The sequence below is a fragment of the Melospiza georgiana genome, chromosome 4 (genome assembly GCF_028018845.1).
Source record: "Melospiza georgiana isolate bMelGeo1 chromosome 4, bMelGeo1.pri, whole genome shotgun sequence".
In the NCBI taxonomy this organism is placed as follows: Eukaryota; Metazoa; Chordata; class Aves; order Passeriformes; family Passerellidae; genus Melospiza; species Melospiza georgiana.
In genome coordinates, this window is record NC_080433.1 from 23,456,306 (window position 1) to 23,477,682 (window position 21,377).

The window sequence follows — 21,377 nt, forward strand, 5'->3', positions numbered from 1 at the left end:
GGCCCTGGTGCATGTCCAGGGATGTGTAGGAACACGTAGAACTCCGCATGTACTGCTTTAGTGGGCAGAACGGGATGTTCCTGCTGATGTGAAAGCCAATCCATTGCGCCTGAGTGTGTGTGTGTATGTGGAGGGGCTTGGGGGCTGGTTTATTCTGTTTCTGTCTTCCCTGGCAGCCTCCATCCTGCAAGTGAGCTTTATGCCTTCAAAACAGAGTGTTTCCATCCCTCTCTCCCTCCCCAGCACAAAAGAGGAGAGGACCAGGGCAGTGGTGGTGGTGGTGGGAGGGGGGAAGGAAGAGGCAGGTGATGGAAATTTGCTGAGTTGGCATTGCAAGGACTCGCCTCCCAGACAGCCCGTGATTTATTTATTTATTTATTTTATGTGTATGTGCGTGTGCGTGTGTGTGTGTGTGTGGTAGCTTCGTGGCAGCAGCTGTGGCGATGGTGAAGCCGGCAAGAAAAGTGGACGGATCGAGTTAAAGGCTAAAGGAGACGGCTGGGGAGGGGAACTCCAGCCTGGGGGTGCACTCCATAGACCTTCAGCCTCCCGGTGTGGGGGACAGGACCCCTCACCTTACCTGCCCTCTGCCCCCCCTAAAGGTACTTCTTCCCTCTTTCTTCACCCTCCCATCATCCCTGATGCCTCTCCCTTCATCCTGCCTCTCTTTTCCCCTTTTGGGTATTTCCATCCTTTAGGCTCCACTTCCACCCCTTCCTCAAGCTCCCCAGCTCAACCCCCTCAACCCCCCCCCCCCCCACCTTGAACTGCCCTGGGTCTATCTGTGCTTCTCCATCCTCCTCCTCCTCCCTTTCCCTCACTTTCTCCCCTACCCCTTGGTCCCTTTCCTCTGTGCCACCATGACCGTGATGGCTGGAGAGAACATGGATGAGACTTCTGCGCTACCTGGCCACCCCCAGGATAGCTACCAGCCCGCTGCCCACGACGACCACGAGTGCTGTGAGCGCGTGGTGATAAACATTGCGGGACTGCGCTTCGAGACACAGCTGAAGACTTTAGCCCAGTTCCCCAACACGCTGCTGGGCAACCCCAAGAAGCGCATGCGCTACTTTGACCCCTTGCGCAACGAGTACTTCTTTGACCGCAACCGGCCCAGCTTTGACGCCATCCTCTACTACTACCAGTCCGGGGGGCGGCTCCGCCGGCCCGTCAATGTCCCCCTGGACATGTTCTCTGAGGAGATAAAATTTTATGAGCTGGGCGAGGAGGCCATGGAGAAGTTCCGAGAAGATGAGGGATTCATTAAAGATGAGGAGAGACCCTTGCCAGAGGGGGAGTACCAGCGCCAAGTGTGGCTCCTCTTTGAGTACCCAGAGAGCTCTGGGCCGGCAAGGGTTATTGCCATAGTCTCTGTCATGGTCATCCTCATCTCCATAGTGATCTTCTGCCTAGAGACATTACCTGAGCTGAAGGAGGACAAGGAGTACACAGTGCACCGCACTGACAACACCACCCAGGTCTACAAGTCCAACATCTTCACAGATCCCTTCTTTGTTGTGGAGACCCTGTGCATCATCTGGTTCTCCTTTGAGCTGGTGGTGCGCTTCTTTGCTTGCCCTAGCAAGACTGATTTCTTCAAGAACATAATGAACTTCATTGACATTGTGGCCATCATCCCTTACTTCATCACCCTGGGCACTGAGATGGCCGAGCGGGAGGGGACTCAGAAAGGAGAGCAGGCCACCTCCTTGGCCATCCTGAGAGTCATCAGACTGGTAAGAGTCTTTCGAATCTTCAAACTCTCCCGGCACTCTAAGGGCCTCCAGATTTTGGGACAGACCCTCAAAGCAAGTATGAGAGAGCTAGGTTTACTAATTTTCTTCCTCTTCATTGGGGTGATTTTGTTCTCTAGTGCGGTATATTTTGCTGAGGCTGAAGAACCTGAGTCTCATTTCACAAGTATCCCTGATGCTTTCTGGTGGGCGGTGGTATCCATGACCACTGTGGGCTATGGTGACATGTACCCTGTGACAATTGGAGGCAAAATCGTAGGCTCCTTGTGTGCCATCGCTGGTGTGCTGACAATTGCCCTGCCTGTACCTGTCATCGTGTCCAACTTCAACTACTTCTACCACCGAGAAACAGAAGGGGAAGAACAGGCTCAGTTACTTCACGTTAGCTCCCCTAATTTAGCATCTGACAGTGATCTCAGTCGCCGCAGCTCCTCCACAATCAGCAAATCTGAGTACATGGAAATCGAAGAGGATATGAATAATAGCATAGACAATTTTAGAGAGGCTAATCTCAGAACTGGCAACTGCACTGTAGCCAACCAAAACTGCGTTAATAAAAGCAAGCTGCTGACTGATGTTTAAACAAACAAACAAAAAAAACCCAAAACAAAATCCCCACTCACAGCTTGAAGACTTTAGTGACACAGTCACACTTTGTAGATGCTTTACTGATAGTCTTTGAATGCTTTATTTACCTCATAAATGCATTGTTGCATTGCAAATCTTTGCTCTGCAATAAAGAAGCTTCCAGGATCCATGAAAGATAAAATTTTGTTTATTTTCAAAAAAAAACATTTTCCACCTGGCAAATTATAACCATTTGAACTAGTTTAGTTTTAAGCCGTTATGATGTAGACCTAAACTTTTCCTCTCCTATCTCCTCTTTTTTTTTTCTTTCACTTTTTTTTTTTTTTGATAAAGCTATCTTAAACTAAGCAAGACAGTTTTTAGAGCTATTAAGCATATGCATGGATTCCAGTAAAAATATTCTGCAAAACTACACAGTTGCAAGACAGTGCATCAGATAATAACAGTACAAAAAGATCAGCCAAAACTTGTGGCAAGCATTTGCCATGGTGTTTATGAAGGAGTGCAAATTTTCCTTCCGCCCCCTCTGTGAAAGATTCCATCCTTCCAACCTACAGATCCACACAGCACCTTATTAAAAAACCTCTTTTGCTCTCTGTAGAAGAAATATCCTAAAAGGAGAATAACAAACAAAACTGAAGACAAAACATCTGCAATGCTGCTAAGTCCTCTCACATGCAGATGATAGGAACACACTTTGCCCCCGCTCCCCGTTTGGAACTGGATACAAAACTTTAAGCCCCTCTGTTGCAAGATAGCACAATGGAGTTTAATATAAGCATGTTTGAATTTGATACTATTTATTTTATGATCGCATGCTTGAAATGTTACCTCAGTCAATAGCGGATAAGCTTTCGTTTGAGCTGAATCTTCTAAAAATAGGTCCTTTCTCTTCTCTTTTTTAATTTTTTTTTCTTTTTCTTTTTGATTTGCATTCACCAGAAGTGCACTCCTTAATTTATTAAATCGTTGACTAGTAATTTAAAGTACTGTATTTAAGTGCGTATGTTAGTCAAAGGGGAACAATAACTTTTGGAGATCAAAGCATGTTCAAATATTCAGCATTATGGCCTATTTGATTAAAGTGTAACTTGAATTAATTAGTGCATGAATTCAATGATAATAATAATAACAATAATGATGATGATAATAACAATAATGATAACAATAAAAACAAAAAAAAGTGCTTGATAGACTGAGGGCCTGAATTAACTGTTTAGAGAAACCTGATTGTTTCCTGCATTGCTCAGGGAAGTGTGTTGGCTTTTGTCCAGGCGTTGTCAGAAGGGAACATATCCCATCTCTTAAAGGGAAAGCTATATGGAAAACTAACAAGTCAAGTTATATATAGCAACAACTAAAAACCTAGTATCCTCTATAGATGAAAGGTGCAGATGCATGCTTTTTGGTGCATTCTCAGAATGTAAATGAAACTTATCTATTACATGCATCCGAATTGCAGCAGCTGGTTTCTTTTGCAGTCATCAGTTGAGACTTTTTTGTATCCCCCCAAAACTCACTGAAGAGACCCAGCAGATTGATTGAGAGAGTTGTGCAGTGCCTTTATCTTAGACCCCCTAAAACTGCTGAAAGTGCCTCCAGGAACTGAGTGGATCAGAGACACCGAGGGAAAGGATGAGGAGTCAGTCCTGTATGTCAGGAGTGTCCTGTGCTGTCTACTAGTACAGCATGGAAAGGTTTAGGGATAGAAAGATCAAGTGTGAGTGAGAGGGATGCAGAAGAGGCAGGCAGAGATCACCGGTGCCCGTGGAATACTTTCCTTCCCTAGCTAGGCTGATGTTGCAGGGCTCTGCATTAGCTTCTGCCAAATAACTCCTAGTTGTGTGCATGCAAAGCTTCAGATTTCCCCGGTTTGTTCATAAAGGCATCACTGCCATCACTGTATCAGCCCTTCTTTTCCCTGAGGTGGCTTTTTGGCAGCTTGTCCCTGTAGGGCAGGGTGCAGGAGGAATGGGAGTCTGGGCATTGCCCAGTCAGGCAACCAGACTGGAGGACTGTGTTCTTCTTTCCCTTAGGTTCCCCAGCAGGTAGATGGGAAAGGCTTTGCCAGGCCCTCCCATCCCTGTCTGCTCCATCCTCTTTCAGATCTTAGGTCCCATCAAAGCCTTTGAGTCATATTCTTCTTCCTGGTCTCTGGTCTTACTGTACTTCCATCATTTCCTGGTGAGGGAAGCAATGCTAGGAGAAGATATGTTCTGCAACATGCCAGCCTTGACTGCTAGACCCTGGAAGATCTGAACAAACATATAGGCACTAATCTTAATTTTTCAAATGACAAAGTTGAGGATCTTCATTCTGCACTTAGCATGTGGCCAACTGCTGTTGAACACATCTCCTTCCATGGTGTACAGATCCTTTCCTCCCCTATCTTTCTGATATATGTATATATGTGTATAAATATATATATATATATATATATGTATGTCTGCTCCTGTGTGTGTCACATACATATGCAGGCACATGTATATATAAAATAAAATCAAAGCACTTAAAAACCAACCCTAACTCTGCAGTTACGCACAAGCTTGACCTGCCAGGTTTTCAGAAAGACTTGACTTTAATTCTCACTGTGTGACTTCTGTGAATCTTAGTGATGAGAAAGATCAAGAACTGAGGGAGCTCCAATTCCTGCAAGAAGTGCAAAGTATCACATAAAGCAGGTACATCGTCTAGGTAGATGTTGTAAAGCTTCTTTCCTGTCCCCTGCTCACGTCCTTGCCCTTTGTACACCTCTCTCCCTGTTAAAGTCCAGTGGTCCTGATCTTCCCAAACTCTTGAATCATAGGATATGACTTCTGATATCAAAATGGACTTGAATGCTGCACTCAGCTTATAAAACCACCATCTGACTAAACTAAACAGCAATAATCAATTCAGTGCTATGGGATCAATGATCAGAAGGATGCATCTGGGAGATGAGGCCTCACTTGGGTACCTTCTGCCACAGCTGGGTGTGCACACCTTAATTTAATGTGCAGAGTGATGATCATTCTGCTTATGCACAGAGAAAAGTGCTGCATGCAGCGATTCTTTGTCAAGAGACTGGGACGGATCATAAGAACTCATGGTTTGGGGAGCCTGAATATTGCTTTGTCCATTTATAGCTCACTGCAAAGGATCTCAACCCATATGGAGTACAGGAATTAATCTCATGTAGCATAGGCATTCATTTTTGACAAGTTTGACACAAAAAAATAACAAAAACAAGGTTCTTACTCCCTTTACATGGGAGTGCTGAAATGTCTTTGTGGGCCTGAAGGTGCACTTAACAAACTGCCTGTTCTTATCAGCAAGTATCCCTTTTTTATTTCTTTACTTCTTTTTTTTTCTTTTTATATATATTTTTTTTCCTTTTGGCCCTTATGTTTCTTTTTGCTACACATGGACTCTAAGGGGTTTTTTATGTAACTGGAAGAGGACTGGAAATGAGCTGATGGCCAGTGTAGTGCTTCTCTGAAAGAATTCCATTGGTAGGTACCTCCTGGAAGTGATGCTCACGTTATGCTGGACAGGGAACCCAGTGGATATGGCAGTCTTTAGTTTGGTGAGGGGAAGAAAGCTTTTCCAGCAGGAGTCATTCCCCACGCCCTCACCACCATCCACTGCTCTGTGCCTCTCTGTGCTTCTTAACTGGTCCTGTGCAGCTTTTCCTTCATCCACTCAGGGAAAGGGGTGAGGGAATTTACCTGGCAAGGCCAAGGCAGCAGTGCACTGCAGTGCAGAGGCAGGAACCGAGCAGAGAGTCAGTGGGCAGGAATCCCATAGATTGGTATCCCTGCCAAAATTCCCCATCTGGTTCTACCATACTTAGCTCTAGAGCACTAGGGAGAGGCAGAGGGGCAAGGGTGCGAGGGAAAATGAAGGACTCTGTTCCTTCACAGAACCCAGGGCTTTCTGCAAGACTGCCGAGAGCTCAAACCCTCTGTGTGGCAGCTCCAGCACAGGCCATGAACTGGATTTAGTCACCTTCATGAGGAAGCTGGGGTGCAGTTAGCCAGGCTGTGAGTTCACAGCATACTAGCAAACCCATACAGATTCCCTGCATGGGGTGTCCTAAGCCTTATCTCCTCCGGGGACTTCAGGAAACCTAATCCGAATCAATGAAAGGTGTGCATTTAAAGTAGATTTGTTAAACTGCTTTAAAGCCCAGCATGGACATTCTGTTGCAGTATTAAAGCAACCTTAATCTGATTTGGAGTCATTCTTTTTGAAAAGGAAGTAATCTGAATTGAATTAAGGCTGCTTTAATTCTGAACACAATGGGGCTTAATGCAGTTTACCTCATCTGCCTCACAAGCCCATTCAGACAGAGAAGCCTGTAGTAATCATTAGATGTACTGGAAGTGACCCCATTGTGCAGGGAGTGCCCATGTGCACCAAAACTCTTGGTACACGAGTGCTGCAGATTCACAGCCTGGCTTACTGAGGGGAAAACTAACACTTGATCCTGGTGCCAGTTCTGGTGAGTCCCTCCTTTTGTTCCTGGTTTACACCAGTGCTGCCTTTGAGGAAGCCGAAAACAATTGTGGCCCAAGGAAATTAATTTCCACTTTACAGAATGGCACGGGTGCTAGCCTGATGTACTGTTAGTCACATGGACGAGCACTTGTGAGACAGAATGAAGCACTGAAGACAGGACAAAATTCAGCCAAAGTCCTCTTGTTTGCAGCAGTGGTTTTTGCCCACACAGAGATTTCAGAGATCAGACGCTTCTTAACAAATCAGCTGTGTGTCATTCATTATAGGCTGCAGGTGCCCAAACTGACGGCAGTAGCAGTGGCAACTTGTATTGACAGGGTTTTTTCAATACCAAGGGACAATTGTTTTCATTAGGCAGAAGTACAGGAAGTTAGCTTCTACTGTGAGAGAGCTGCAGCCCAAGTGGAACCTCAAAACCTGCTGATTTTAAGGAGCTGAGGGCTAGTTTCACTTTTCCACAGTCCACACTTGAACAATGCAGTTTCTTATATGTACATTTATTAAACAAAACACAACCAACACTAGGTCAGGAACATCAGAAATGTATTAGAAAAAGGTGGAAAGTTGTATTTTAGAACAAAATCTACTGCATACATATGCAATACATGGAGAGAATGTATTCCTTTCCAAATACTACCTTGATAACTATTGCTTGAGGGGTGCCATTCTGGATTAATCTTTTCCCCTAACCTGAAGAAGAGGGAGGTACTGCAGCTTTTCCAGGAATGGTCTGATCCTGTAGGCTTCCAGCAGCCTGATGACAGTGTTCCTCAGAGTAATTTCAGACTCACAGGGACGCAGAGTCACCTCCAAGGTGTGATTTAGCCTCGGCAGCCGCAGAGCTGGATGGAACTCGAAAGCTGTCCTTGCAATTGCACAGCAGGGCAAGTTTGTCCCAAACCTGCCTCCTGCAAGTCTGGAACAGGCTCCTTTTCTGAGATTCTTTAATCAGGGACCTACACTTCAGTTTTGGTTGGACTTAATTCGGGCTGAGCTTCTTTTTCTGTTTTCTGTTCTGGCTTTACTTAATCAGGTGTAGGGAATTTCTTTTTCCTGAAATGCTTATCAAGTATTCTTAAAGGAGTCAGTATTTGTATCTGCAAAAAAAAAAAAAAGAAAAGAAAAAAAAAAGAAAAAAAAGAAACTTCAGGGTGTTCTACAGGTTCACTCAGTACAGGTGAACTTGCCACCAGTGAGGTCAACAATTTATGCTGTCAAGGCATAGCATGCTTTCATATTTTCAAAGGAAATAAAATGAAACTGAGGTCTTAACTGAAATTTGTCTCAAGGTTTCTGTTAATATCTGTGTAATTCTGTATATTTCACCTGTTCACAGGCTCTAGCAAATGTCACTACAAGTTATATATTAAAAAAATCATCATCCATTTCTAGTTTCTATAATAAAATGAAGACGTTGCATTCAGTTCCTTTAGGTGCATCAGTCTTTGATCCATGTTATTGTTTCAGTGACATTTCTATAATGTAATTGGGATCAAATGTATATTTTACTTTTGTACAAAAGTAAAAATGATATTTTTATGACTAAATTCAGCAAACCCTTACCTATAGCCTGCTATGATGAAATTTTTTTTTTCCTTTCCTTTACATGTAAAACATTGTGTTTTTTGCAGTATGTCGGTTTGAAATGAATAACTAACAGCGGTCAATAGAACTGTAAATGGCCTCTCAGACATACCTCTGACTTTAAAGATGAAATATTGCCAATGTGAAAGATATAAACTGAATAGTCTCCATATGAAAGTGCACCATCAGGGCAACAAACCATTTAAGCTGACACAGCTGTACTTATTTCCACCATTCACCAATCGCTTATACTTTGGGTGAAGTATGTACTTCATTGTCACATTACAACTCATTTTACTTCCAAATAGTGAAATTGTTTGACTTACCATTTTTAGAACATCTGATGTTATGAGTTCTTAACTATTTGAAATGCATAGTTTTCATCTATGCAATTTTACCTGCTTCTGTACTCGTTCATCTGTTCATACTTGGCATCAATTAAAGATAATTTTTAAGGATCTTACCCAGGTTTTAATCCGTCTGGTTATTTTCTGGAGTCTGGTTTCTCTGCTGTCACTATTGGCCATTTCTGTCTGAAATTGATGGTTGCTTTATTGATGGTTTTCCTACTGAGTGGTATAAGAAATGGCAATGCAGTGAGTGGGAAGTGTGGCTGTGGGCTTTGAGAGGCTTGTAAATGATTACTCAAGCTTTACAGTGCAATTAATCCAAAGGCTTGGTTTGTGCAGGCTTTGGACCTAGCCCTGCATAAAGTTCTGGGGCCAAACTGTGCTGCATTCATTACTGAGACATCACTCAGTCCCACCAAAACTCAACATCATGTTAAACCTACTGGCCATGAGCACTGACTGCACCCTCCAAAGGTTTGTGGGTATTAATTAACATTACCATCTGAGTGCAGACTGGTAACCAGGTTTCAAACCATTGTGTGACTGACCATGGGCTTTGGGTTGGGTTGGATGTCAGCAAATCCAAGTGAGTTGATGTTGTTTTCCATGGAAAATTGCTTTATCACGGCGTGTTTCATGCAGAGTGTGCTGGGAGAGCCATGCATGCCATGTCCCAGTGTTGCATTGTTCACAAAGGAGGCAATGACATGCATGCTTGTTATTTTGTGCCAAAGCTGTTGTGTGCTGGGAGTCCACCTAGAGATGGGTTTTTTAGGAGATAGGGGCAGTTTCCAACAGTGGGATGCACACAAAGTGCTGATCACACGTTGGTGAAAGAAAGTGAAAATATCCTGACCTTACACGAGGCAGAACATTTTGTGTGGCCTCTCCTGTGATTTTATTGCCTGACTTCTTAGTTGAGAAAAGCTTTTGTCAATTAAACCCTCGTTCATCAATAGCTTTGAGTGTTTAGTCAGTTGATTGAATATCACTTACAAACTGTCTGAAATTGTTTTGTTGAGTTGTTAGTAAGGATTTGCAGTGATCTTAAATGGGTCTGGTCCAAGCTGTTTGTCTGCTGTTGGCTGCTTTGTGATGGTCAAGGGGGTGATCCCTGTCATTGAGTTTTGCTGGCTCTAGGTGTGTCTAAAGTCTCATTGCTTCTTTATTTCTCTTTTTTGTGTTTAGAAAAACCCAACCCAAACCAAAAAATGTTTGTTTATCATCTCTGCAGCAGCAATCTCCTCCCATTTGCTCTTAGCAAAGCTCCTATTATTTCCTGTTGAAACTTTGTGCATTCGGGACCAGGTCCTAGGACATGATTTTGACCTCTAAAATCACTCAATAAAAAAACCCCAAAAAACCCAACCAACCAACCAACCAACCAACCAACCAACCAACCAACCAACCAACCAACCCAAAAAACAACAACAAAAAACCCCCCCCAAAACATAATAATAAAAAAAACCCCACCAAAATCCACACGACAAAAAAGTCAAACCAACACTGTGTACTGAGTTAGTTGAATCTCTGTGTTAATCCCTTAGTCTCAAAAGTAAATGTGTGGGATTTTTTACCCCAAAATGCAAATCCTTCTATCTTGTATTTTATACTGCATAATTTACAAGAAAGTTGTATGCTGAGTCCTTCCTTTGGTTACACCAAGCCACCTCCTGTATAAGTTCTTTCTAAAGCATCCTACACTGAGGGGAAAAAATGTGTCTCTGCAGATATATCTTAGGTAACAGACATGAGGATCCATGGAATAAGCTCCTTTTTTCTTCAGCTGCTCTGGCAAGTGTGTTCTAAGAGGAGCAATAATTCAGCAGACTTTCAATACAGAGAGGAACTGAGTCCATTCAGTAACAAGGTGCTATTTTCTCATTACGTTCTTTGTATAATATTGTTGATTTCAACATAAATTTGATTTATCTGGCAGTTAATCTTGGAAGTTGATCAGTTTTTGTGTACTGTTTTGATTAGTGCCTACAAAACAATTGCTTTATGGAATCCTGTGGATCTCGGGTGTGAATGTGCACTCTCTTGCCACACAGAAACTAGGTCTTTATTCTTCAGTGAATCCTAAAATTCCTCCAAGCCATAAAACAACTTTTATCTCTGAAAGCAAAACCAAACTTTTCTGATGGGTGCAACCTTCCCTAGTGTTAGGGTGTTGCCCATCCCATCCCATCCTCTGCAGCACCTGGAGCAGGTGCCTTCAGGATGGCAGTTTAGGTCAGATGGTGTGACTGCCAGAACAGGTCAGACATCTGATTCAGGGCTGACCCCAAGAGCAGCTGCTCTGGCTGCAACAGCCAGATACAGGCTCTTGAAGTAACCCAGAGTCCACAAGGCTGCTGAAACACCACGATTTTGTGCTCTTTCTCAGATGAGAAACATTCTGTGCTCAAGGCTTCTACTGGGTACTTTTGGAGTTGCATTATCTCCCATGGCTGGCCTTGCTATAAAAATGCTCGCTTCACAGAGTGTTAGATTAAGCATTGGAAAATCAAAGAAGCTTTAATTAGCACAACAATGCTTCAATCCACTCAGCTCCTCTAAGAGCTTCCTAAAATACCTCACATTTTATTCCAACGAGGAGACAATTGCAACTCTTGAATAGAAACCTTTTACAGCTAGCAGAAGAAACTGTAATTGTAGATGGTATATTTGGTGACCTCCTCTCACTAGGTAGGAGCAATAGCACATTTGGCTCTGGAGCAGAGGAGCCTGCAGTTGTCACTGTGACAGGGGGAGTTGCAGAAAAAGCACTGGTTGGTCCTTAGGAAGAGGACAGGTCAAGGATGGGTGCATTTCATGGGTCACCCTTTCCATCCTCTCTCACCTGTTTTCAGCTCACATAAGAATTTTGCTGAGTGAAACCCAGGTGCAGTGGAAGTGGTATTTAGAGTTCCACATCTCCTAGGCTGATACCCAGATGAATCCTCCAGCTCATTTGTCATGAATACTGAGAATACACAATAGATTTTAACTATTTCTTTTCAGGTTGGGAGACAAAAAAAAAAGTATTTAATGTATTGATTGTTTAGCTCATTGCTGTTTGGCCATTCTGAACACAAATCTTCCTGCAGAATTCTGCACTAAACTCTTAATAAAGGATTTTTTAGTTTCTTGTGGCAGCTGGGTCATGAGACATTCTGGATTGATGGTGGGAGCTGAGACTGTCAACAGGGTTCTGCCTTCAAGTGGAATCACTCAGGCAATGGTAGGTGTTTAGATGCATCTTTGCCTTCTTCTTTGAGTCTTCTGGTTTGTTTTCAGTGTGTTCCAGTATTCATCTTCAGCCCCAAACAAGCCAATTCCATCTTTCAGCAATGTAGCTTTCCTTTGGTGCTTTTCTATTTAGCCAAAGAAACCTGATTTGCTGGACTTTGGCTGTTGTTGTGGCTTTTAATGCAAATAAATCACTTGCAAATGTTCCTGAAATACTAATGGATAATAATAATTCTAATTCTACTAATAATAATACTAATTCTTACTTCCCTCTGCCCTGACACCTGCAGCTTCAGTTAGTATTATTAAGTTTGGTTGTTTCAGTTGCAATTTTTAAAAAAAAAAATTGGATAGAATTTGGAAAGTTAGAAGGAGAAATTAAAAATTATCTTGCTACTTGGGGTACATACTCTTTTATGATTATTTAAATGATAAAGAAATGGCTTGAATTGCAAGAGAAGAATATTTACTGCTAATGAGGCTTTAAACTCTTGTGGTATTTAATATTTAAGTCCTGAAGAGGGAAAGATGTGAGTGCTGCAGGGTTTGTGCAGTGACAGGGTGATGTTCAGAGGGCTGTGCACTTCTGGGGTTACAGTGACAATTGGTCACTGGAGTGTAGGGATGTAGCTGGAATTGGGTGTTGCCATCTGAGCTGAGACCCCAAAGTCACCCTGGGGAATTGGTTTAGTTCAACAGAAGGATGGATTAACTTTAAGGCTCCAAACACCAAAAAGAAAATCTTTTTGCCTGTGAGGAAAACACTGTTCTGACACAAACGTTCTTGTCTTGAACAAATTTGTGCAATAAATCACAATGGGTTAATGTCTTCCTATGGACTTCATGCCACATTGGTTTCTGGCATTTTGGCTCTTAACATTTTGCACATTTTTCCTTTATGTTTTTATTAATCCTCCAGTGTTTGAGACATAAAAGTGGCATGAACCAGACCACTGCCTTTTGTTGTCCTGTGGCCAGTCTGTCAAAACCACACAGTTTGTGTGAAGCTTTTGCTGAGTCTCCAGCAAGTCTGTATGTTTGGTGTGGAGATTTTGAACCCACTGCTTTGGTCCTGCTGGGGTAATGTTGAATTGATCTCCAGCACGGCACCTTGTTGGCACTTGGGATAAGAAACGCAATAAGATCTCAATGTGAGTGCAAACTGTGAAGTCTTCCGAGGGTCTGGGCAGGCCTGGAGTTCTGCTCTGATCTACTTTGGCTCCGTGTCTGTTTGCCCTGTGAATATTTCATGTGCTGCTCTCATCCTTTGGTAGCTTTTCAGTGTCAGAGAGAAACCCTGTTCTGTCTCAGGAGTTTCAGAAATGTGAAGGGAGCTTTTGTGTCAGTCCCTTAGACCAGTCAAGGGTCTGGGGATGCTCAGGCTGTGCTCTGTTAATCTAGGGTATCAATCTATTTGTTGAGGATCCTGTACAGCAGTTGGGAACAATGGGAGCCAATACCTTCAATTATTAATTAAAGGTAGCAAATGGAAGCTGGGTATCACAGCAGGGTATAGAGCCACTATTGCTAATGAATGTTCAAAGCCTGCATTCTGTCTGACAGGACTGGGATGTGCTTCTCCTGGCCTGCAGGTGTCTGTGATCTCACCCATTTTTGACACCTTCCAGAGGCTGCTGAAAGCCCCCAAGACAGAGAGCAGCCCAGAACAGATCAGTGTGTCCACACAACCCCACGTCCTGGCTGGAACATTTGGGACTGGCACACAGGGAGCAGAGTGCGGGTGTTGGTCTTTTGATTTCTGTGTCTCCTTTTGGTAATACTTATTCAGGTCTTACTCCTGTGACTTGGGTACCAATATGAATGTGAGGAACATGGCTGCATTTGTGCAGTTCATTGCTCCTATATAATATGAAAAATGCCCCGGTGCAAGTCAAAATAACTAATTTCTTCTGAACTAACCAGCTAAGGGTCTTCATTTCCTATTCACATCTGATAAAGTTTTACGTAAATAAGAGCTTCAGTTTGGCCAGAAGGAAAGAATCTTGCCTATCAGGTTCTACTGTAGTAGAATATATGGGAAAAACCCACCTCTTTTAAAGGAGAGATGTGTTAAAGTGACACCAAATATATTTTCATCTGCTGGCTCTAAACAGTGACTCTGAACAGTGTTCTGTGATCACAGAGTATATGCTTTAAGATAATAAAAATTAAGGCAAATAAAGACATGAGCATCCTTTATTTTGCCCATTTTACTGTTCTAGTGAAGACTTAAATTGTTCTCTTTTCCTGTGCAGAGATTTGTACTTAATATGGAACAGTTTATGAAAAACATGAGTGAAAGATGGAGAATTAATTTAATACTATTTAGGATACATGGAAAAGGTCAGATGGACACATCTACAGAGCAAGCAAACTTTTTAACTCTTGCTCTTCTCCAGAGTTCTTTAACACTCCAGTGATAAAGCTACTGCAGAAAATATCAGAAAATATTATTTACTGTAGTGGAAGTTAAATATGCACCAGGCTGTATTTGCTTTTACAAGGGAATTTAAAACCTCCTGCAGATAAATATTATCTGGAAGTGTAGGGGAATTAAGTGTTTATTTCTCTCATACAAATCTCTGCTGTGATACTTTAAGTCTGCTTGTTTATCTTACTTTGTGCAGAACATGGTTAAAAACACACACCAGAATTTTTTTTCTACAAACATAATCTATGTTCACTTTGGAGGTGAGTCTCCTCCATTTAAGTGTGAATTGCACCAAAACTTACACCCAGCTCCAGGACTTCTTACTCTCCATGGTGAAACACTGATGAGCAGTGATGATGACAAATTAAAACAGCTGGATCTTTTCAGAGCATCATGGCTGATAGGATGTGACTGACTCCTCTACATCACACTGAGAGTTATTAAATACATCCCAGGGGATTTTTATTTGTTTCAGGGTGGGGGAGGATCACAGAATCATAGAATGGTCTGGGTTGGAAGGGATCTTAAAGTTCATCTCCCTGCCATGGGCAGGTACACCTTCCACTAGCCCAGGTTGCTCAGAGCCCCATCCAGCCTGGCCTTGGACACTTCCAGGGATGGGGCAGCCACAGCTGCTCTGGGCAACCTGTGCCAGGGCCTCACCACCCTCACAGGGAACAATTTCTTCTCAATATCCAATCTAAACCTGCTCTCTCTCCATTTGAAGCCATTGCCCCTTGTCCTGTCACTCCTTACAGGATGGTGCCATGGGAGGGAAGAAGCCCCTACAGAATGTCTCTGTAGCAGGAAATGAGACTAAGGACCACTTAGGAGCTCAGCTGGTTGAAATGGGCTGGGTTCTGGGGAAGCCAGTGGCCCTGTGAGATTATCAGTGTGAAGTGAATGAGCACAAAAAAGCCATGAAATTGTAGTACAAAAGCCGCTTATGGCAGCAGGGAGCAATTGAGGGCATTTGTCTGTGAGTCCCTGTGCATTTCCAAGCTGATTTTTCCAAGTGCCCTAAATTCTCATGGAGTTCAGCACCTCTTAATATGTTACTGTGCAGGAATTATATTAACAATGACATGTGGGAAGGCAGTAGATGCTGTTACTTGAATGATGTTCTAGTTATTCCAGATGAAATTCCCATGCTTTGTCACCCAATCTAGAAAATAACTGTTGGTGTAAAGCACCAAGTAGAATGGAGCCCTTGATCCCAGAGTGCGACTACACTAAAAACATGAGTAAAACCAGTAAAACCAAGCTTTATTTTTTAATATAATCTTGGTGATTAGTGTTTAAAACAAAGCCATCTCTGATTATTTCTATTCAGTAACATCTGGAGTGAGGCAGGTGTTTTGTGGATAAATGGGAGAAAATCTCTATGACTCATTATATTTACAACTTGTGTGAGCAGCATCTCTGTGGAAGATGAGATTGTGACTGATGGGGAAACTGAGACAAAAAGGTCTTTCAATTTCCATTTGTTTGAACTTTTTCAGGCAATACTTTTATTGCATGAATAAAAGACTGATTCACCCTTTGCTGTACTCTTAGGTTTTCTGTTGACTCACATGATGTGAAGCTCAGTAGAAGCAGCAAGTTTATGGGTCTGCTAGGAAATGTCTCTCAGGTGAATCTCTCTCTGCTCATAAATATGGTGAAGGGACATTATAATCCATTGATGCTGTGAGCAACTTCTAGCCTTCCAAGTACTTGTTTGAGCCTTCCCAGTCCTCAGGATAAATAGCTATGTGAAAAAAGCCACATCTACAAATTCGCTGCCCAACACACATGTCAATTTGCCCTGAGAAAATCTGAGTACCAACACTGCCTCCATCACTACCTGACTCTTCAAAGTCCCTGGGCATAGAGGGAGAGAGAATTCCTGGTGTTCTGAACTCCAAGACACATGGGAGCTCTTTGGGGTCTGTGTGGTTGCCTAAACTTGGGCCCTTGGAGCAGAATCACCACTAGGGGTAAGATGGAGGCCTGTCCCAGAGCTCTCCTTCTCCACAGCTCTCCAAGGAATATGGTATTTGTCCTGCAGCCCTGGGCCAATGGACATGTTGGTCTGTGGTTCATGGAATTACTTTTGTCTTCTTAGGAGGATGAAGAAATGTTACAGTTTAAAGAACAGTTAAAGTGCTGGGCATCCTGGTCCTTGCCCTCCTGTCCCCTTGCCTCCCTCCCCACCCTTTCCCTTGTCATTCCTTTTCTTCCCAATTTCAGAATGGATGATATCTGTAAATACTTCCTCTTTGCACTCTTTAACAAGTAATTGTTGTTGTCAGGTGATGTTTTCATTTGTGTTGGGCCAGGTATTGAAGATTGGTATTTTCTTGCTCAGTGGTAGCACAGAATCATGGAAATGCTGAGTGTGGAGGAAATCTCTGGTGATTTCTAGTCCAGCCTCTGTGCCCAAAGCAAGGTCTCCTAGAGCCAGCTGCAAAGGACCATGTGCAGTAATTTTTTTGAGTAGCTCTAAGGATGGAGATTTCACAATCTCTCTGAGAAATGTGCTCCACTGTTCCATCACCTTCACACCAAAACCCAGTGTTTTTCTGACGTTTCTGTGGAATTCCTTATTGTTCAGTTCGTGCCCATTAACTCTTGGCCTATCACTGGGTACCACTGACAAGAGTCTGGCTCTGTCTTCTTTACACCCTGCCCCATCAAGGATTCATCCATGTTGGTGGGGCCCTCCTGAGTCTTCCCTTCTCCAGGAACAGTCCCAGCTCTCCCAGCCTCTCCTGGAGCACATGGCAGACTTTCCCAGTCCTTTGATCATCTCCGTGGGATGTGTGATCACAAGTGGGGCAGTGTGATCGTGAGGAACTGTGGATCCTGGCAGAGACATTTGGAGGCCCATCCCTGCCCACCCATGCCAGATGAGGAGCTTGGAGTTTGTCCCAGGCTGGTGTGATCTGGCAGCCCTGTTGTCTGTCCTCTAGCATTGGATGCTGCAGAAGGCACAGAAACCCTGGAGAATTTATATGTATGGTCATCTAAATCACCTTATAGATATATTCTCATGTGCAGCCTGGTTTCAGGTACATAGAGTTTGCTTTAAAACTTAAAAGGTGATGGTCAGCATCTCTTTCAAAAGTTAAATGGGTAGTTATAGAAATGAGAAATACCCTTGATATCTATACATAAATACACAAGATTCTTTCTTTCTTTCTTTCTTTCTTTCTTTCTTTCTTTCTTTCTTTCTTTCTTTCTTTCTTTCTTTCTTTCTTTCTTTCTTTCTTTCTTTCTTTCTTTCTTTCTTTCTTTCTTTCCTTCCTTCCTTCCAACACTTCCGACACTTCCTTCCGACACTTCCTTCCTCTTTCTTTGTCTCCTCTTTCTCTCTCTCTCTGGTTAAAAGGCCTTGGTCAAGGCAAGTACCAAAATGCAGAACCTGGAAGCAAAATCTTTCAGCTTTCTTGTCTCTTATGGAATTATTCCCATGGAGGACACCTGTTTGAGCTGCTGTTGATTCAATTCACTTGAATGGAGTCAGTTCTGTGCAAATTTACAGACATAAAGATTAAAGTAGAGTTTTTAATAGGATTCTGGGAGGAGAGGTTCTCAGGTCTGAGCTTTTGGTAAACCACTGGTCATATCAAACCTGGTTGGTTTATAACAGGCTATGATTAAGAGATCTTGGGCAATGGGAACTGCTGTAGGTTCACTGATTTCCTCTAAGATCTGCCACTTTACAGCAGTTCCAAATTTGAAGGGTAATTTCAGCAGCAAAAATAAGTTCGAGAGAAGAGAGGGGAGTTGGTTGTATAGGCTATTCAGCAGGCATTCCCACCCATTTAGCATGCTCACACAGATCCTGGGAATTTGAGATAAGTACACTTGAATATGTAAGTGTGCTTATTTACTATCCCTCTAATTGTAGCGGGAGGAAATGCTACACATTAGCAAAAATAAATCCCCCTCATCAAAGTTTGGTAGGAGCCCCTGGCTGCAGTGCATTACAGAAATGGAGACTGGCTGAGCCCAGACTGGAGGAAATAGGGAGATGTGACTGATAATCAGTACAAGGGAGACTGAAATCTCTTGGGTTTGGGCTGTATTTGGGAGAAATTGAGAGTGAGGGGATGAATGACGCTGATTGATCTGCCATAGGACCTATAATGATGTCAGACTCTAAAGGTACCTAATGCTGTTACATCCCCTGTTTGGGTTTCCCCATGTTTACAAGGATGATTCTGGAACAGAGGGTATCACTTTTAAGGCCCTTTTTCCTCTGAAAACAGAAAATCCCTTGGATGCCTCATCCACACTGTTTTGCTTGATCTGGAGTCAAGACATGGAGATGAAGCTGCCCTTCCCCTCAGGGTTTCTCATGGGTGGTACAGATAACATATTTAGCCATGACAGTGTGAGGCACACATCCCAGAGAAGACTCTGCCTGCATGCTGTGGAAATATCTTAATTATTTGTGTTTGCTGCTTTTGATAATTGCTGATTAGTGCTGTGTGGGATTCAGGCAAACATTGGAAAATTACATTCATCATAGCCTGAGGAGAGAGTGGAAACATCACTGTGATTTGACGGCAGTGTGAAACAGATGCTGCCACTGTAACAATCCAGGCACAAAGGACTAATTCTGCGCTGGAATGCACTGTTAAAATCACTCATATCCCCATTCTAGTCAATCATTGTCTATGAAAAAGAACATGGACAAAGTTACAGGCTGGAGGTCCTCATCTAGCACTAGCAGTTTCTGCAGAATCAGGGGACAAAAGAGGATGCTTAGATTCTTCTGGTTTAGGGAACCTTCTGACCTTAAGTCTGATTTCCTGAGGAGTGGTAGGAGGGTTGCTGGGTTTTGTCCAGTTGCAGAAGTTTTGGGGTGAGTAAGAGTCAGGGAAAATAAAGAGGTCTGGAGCCACACAAAGCAGGTGTGTCACAGAACAGAGCTCACTTCCCTGCTTGTCAGATGGAAGAGATGTGAAACTTTGGCCAGAAGTATATTCCATCAATATTCTGGAAATAGTGTTGTTTTCACAAACCACCAGCTGAAGTAGAAGAGAGAGGAACTTTCCTCATTTTAGTTACTTTCAACCGTATAAAAATCTCTCAGCTAGAAAAAAACTAGCTGAAAAGATTTTCAAACATGCAAAAACATGATTTGAAGTAGAAGCTTTCTCTTTTCTCCATAATTTTTCAGCAACACATCCAAGAGTTTGCTTGTTGGTAGAAGAAAACATTTGGCTGTCCAAAGAGAAGAAAAAAAATCCCCTAAAATAAAACTATTTTGTCTTCTAGTCCATGGACAAATACCTTTTTTTGTTTTGGAGGGCAAAAGGGAACTGAAAAAACTCTTCACACACTTAGCAGGCTTCATTCTAGGGAGCTCCCTGATTTATTAAACCATTACCTGTGAAACTGACCATTTTCCTGCCAAAAAGGGGGTTGTGTAGAGCTCCTGCAGCACAGACTCAATTTTTCCAGAGGGTACCACCTCCCACAGCTCCAGTTCAGCTACATCTTTCTCTGCTTGCTGTGGAGGAGAGAGCAGAACTTGTTAAGTAGAGAGAACAGAACTCACTGGAGGGGTCAACAGAAATTCCAGAGTCTTTACAGACTCTCTGAACATCAATATTTTATAGACAAGATAACTCAATTTTTATCCCATTTTTTTGGCTGAACAAGGCTTTGATGGATAATTTTCAGCCAGACAAAATGATTAATATTTTGATCCTTTTCAGGGCTGACATGGATTGCAACCATAAGTTTCTAGTAATGGGAATCCCATCAGCATAGTGATTAGGCCAAAAGAAATTCCCTGCTCAATGAACTTCTTCTTGCCCATTCTAGAGAGCATTTTAATCTTATCTCAGAGTAACTCTTGATTAATACATCTGAAAGATACAAATCCAGTCCTTTGAGCATGGGACCTTTGAGTTGTGAGTTTTATGTGAGAGGCAAAAATCTTCAGCAATCCTTGTTGCCATTCAGGCATCTTCAGAAAGGGTTTAATCACTGGAAAATGTGACATCCTACATTTTCTTTTTCCTGTGACTTTTCCCTGTAGTGACAGTTAATGCCCCACTCTTCTTCTTGGTTCTTCCCAAGTGCATGGCAGATGTCTGTCACTCCCCTTTGCTTTTTTACCTCAAATCAAAGTAACATTTTGCCTGGGAGAGACAGGGCAGATCTCTGAAAGCAAAAGGCAGAGTAAAATTAGGGCAGAAATAATTTCTTAATAAACAGAGCCCTTGAAGTCCTTTTTGTCGCACTTGAATGGAATTGTTCCAGGTTCCTTCTAGGCTGGCAACAGAGATGATCCCAGAAATCAGTGCAATAATTTGAGGCATGGTCTCTCCCTGTGCAGTTTCTCTACATGGGGCCAGCTGGAAAATTCATAATGTGTGCTATTTAAGGCACTGTGTAGACATGGACCTTATGTCTGCAGAGGAGCCGTAGCTTAAATTAGTTCATTGACTTCTGGGCACTTCATTTGTGATGTGGCTGTAAAGCTTTCTCTGTAGCTCCCTGGCAAAGTGGGGTTCTCTACCCACTCTCTCATTTCCCCTCGCAGAGAAAACCCACAGAGGATTTAGGGAGCTTGGCCATGTCAGGTAACAGGGTTCATCCAGTTTTTCATGGGCTGATTTTGCCAGATTGTTCTGCAAAGTGTGGCTCTCTTTTAGCGTTGATGTCCTGGTCAGTGATGAACCTGATTTTTTTATTACTCTCTGGGTTTTCCAGGCTGCTCCTTTCCATTCTGATTTCTCTTGCTTCCCTCCTTTGAAACCCAGGTGTTTACATGTATGCGACTAAGGAGCTCATATCACCTCCAAGGCATTGGTGCTCACTGATACAAATCCATTTATTATGTCCAAATTATATTTCAAGTGTAATTTTCAAAGCGCTGTTAAAGTGCTGTGCTGAGCATTGCCTACACTGCATCTCCCACCTCCTTTGTGC

At 42.8% G+C, this 21,377-nt stretch overlaps 1 protein-coding gene across 1 annotated transcript; it reads left to right on the top strand.

The window, feature by feature from the left end:
• The first annotated feature begins 425 nt into the window (after positions 1 to 425).
• KCNA1 (potassium voltage-gated channel subfamily A member 1) lies at positions 426 to 8,889 on the top strand. Its single transcript, XM_058022108.1, has one exon. The coding sequence runs from the start codon at positions 861 to 863 to the stop codon at positions 2,334 to 2,336; it is 1,476 nt and encodes a 491-aa protein (XP_057878091.1). The 5' UTR covers positions 426 to 860; the 3' UTR covers positions 2,337 to 8,889.
• Positions 8,890 to 21,377: the final 12,488 nt, after the last annotated feature.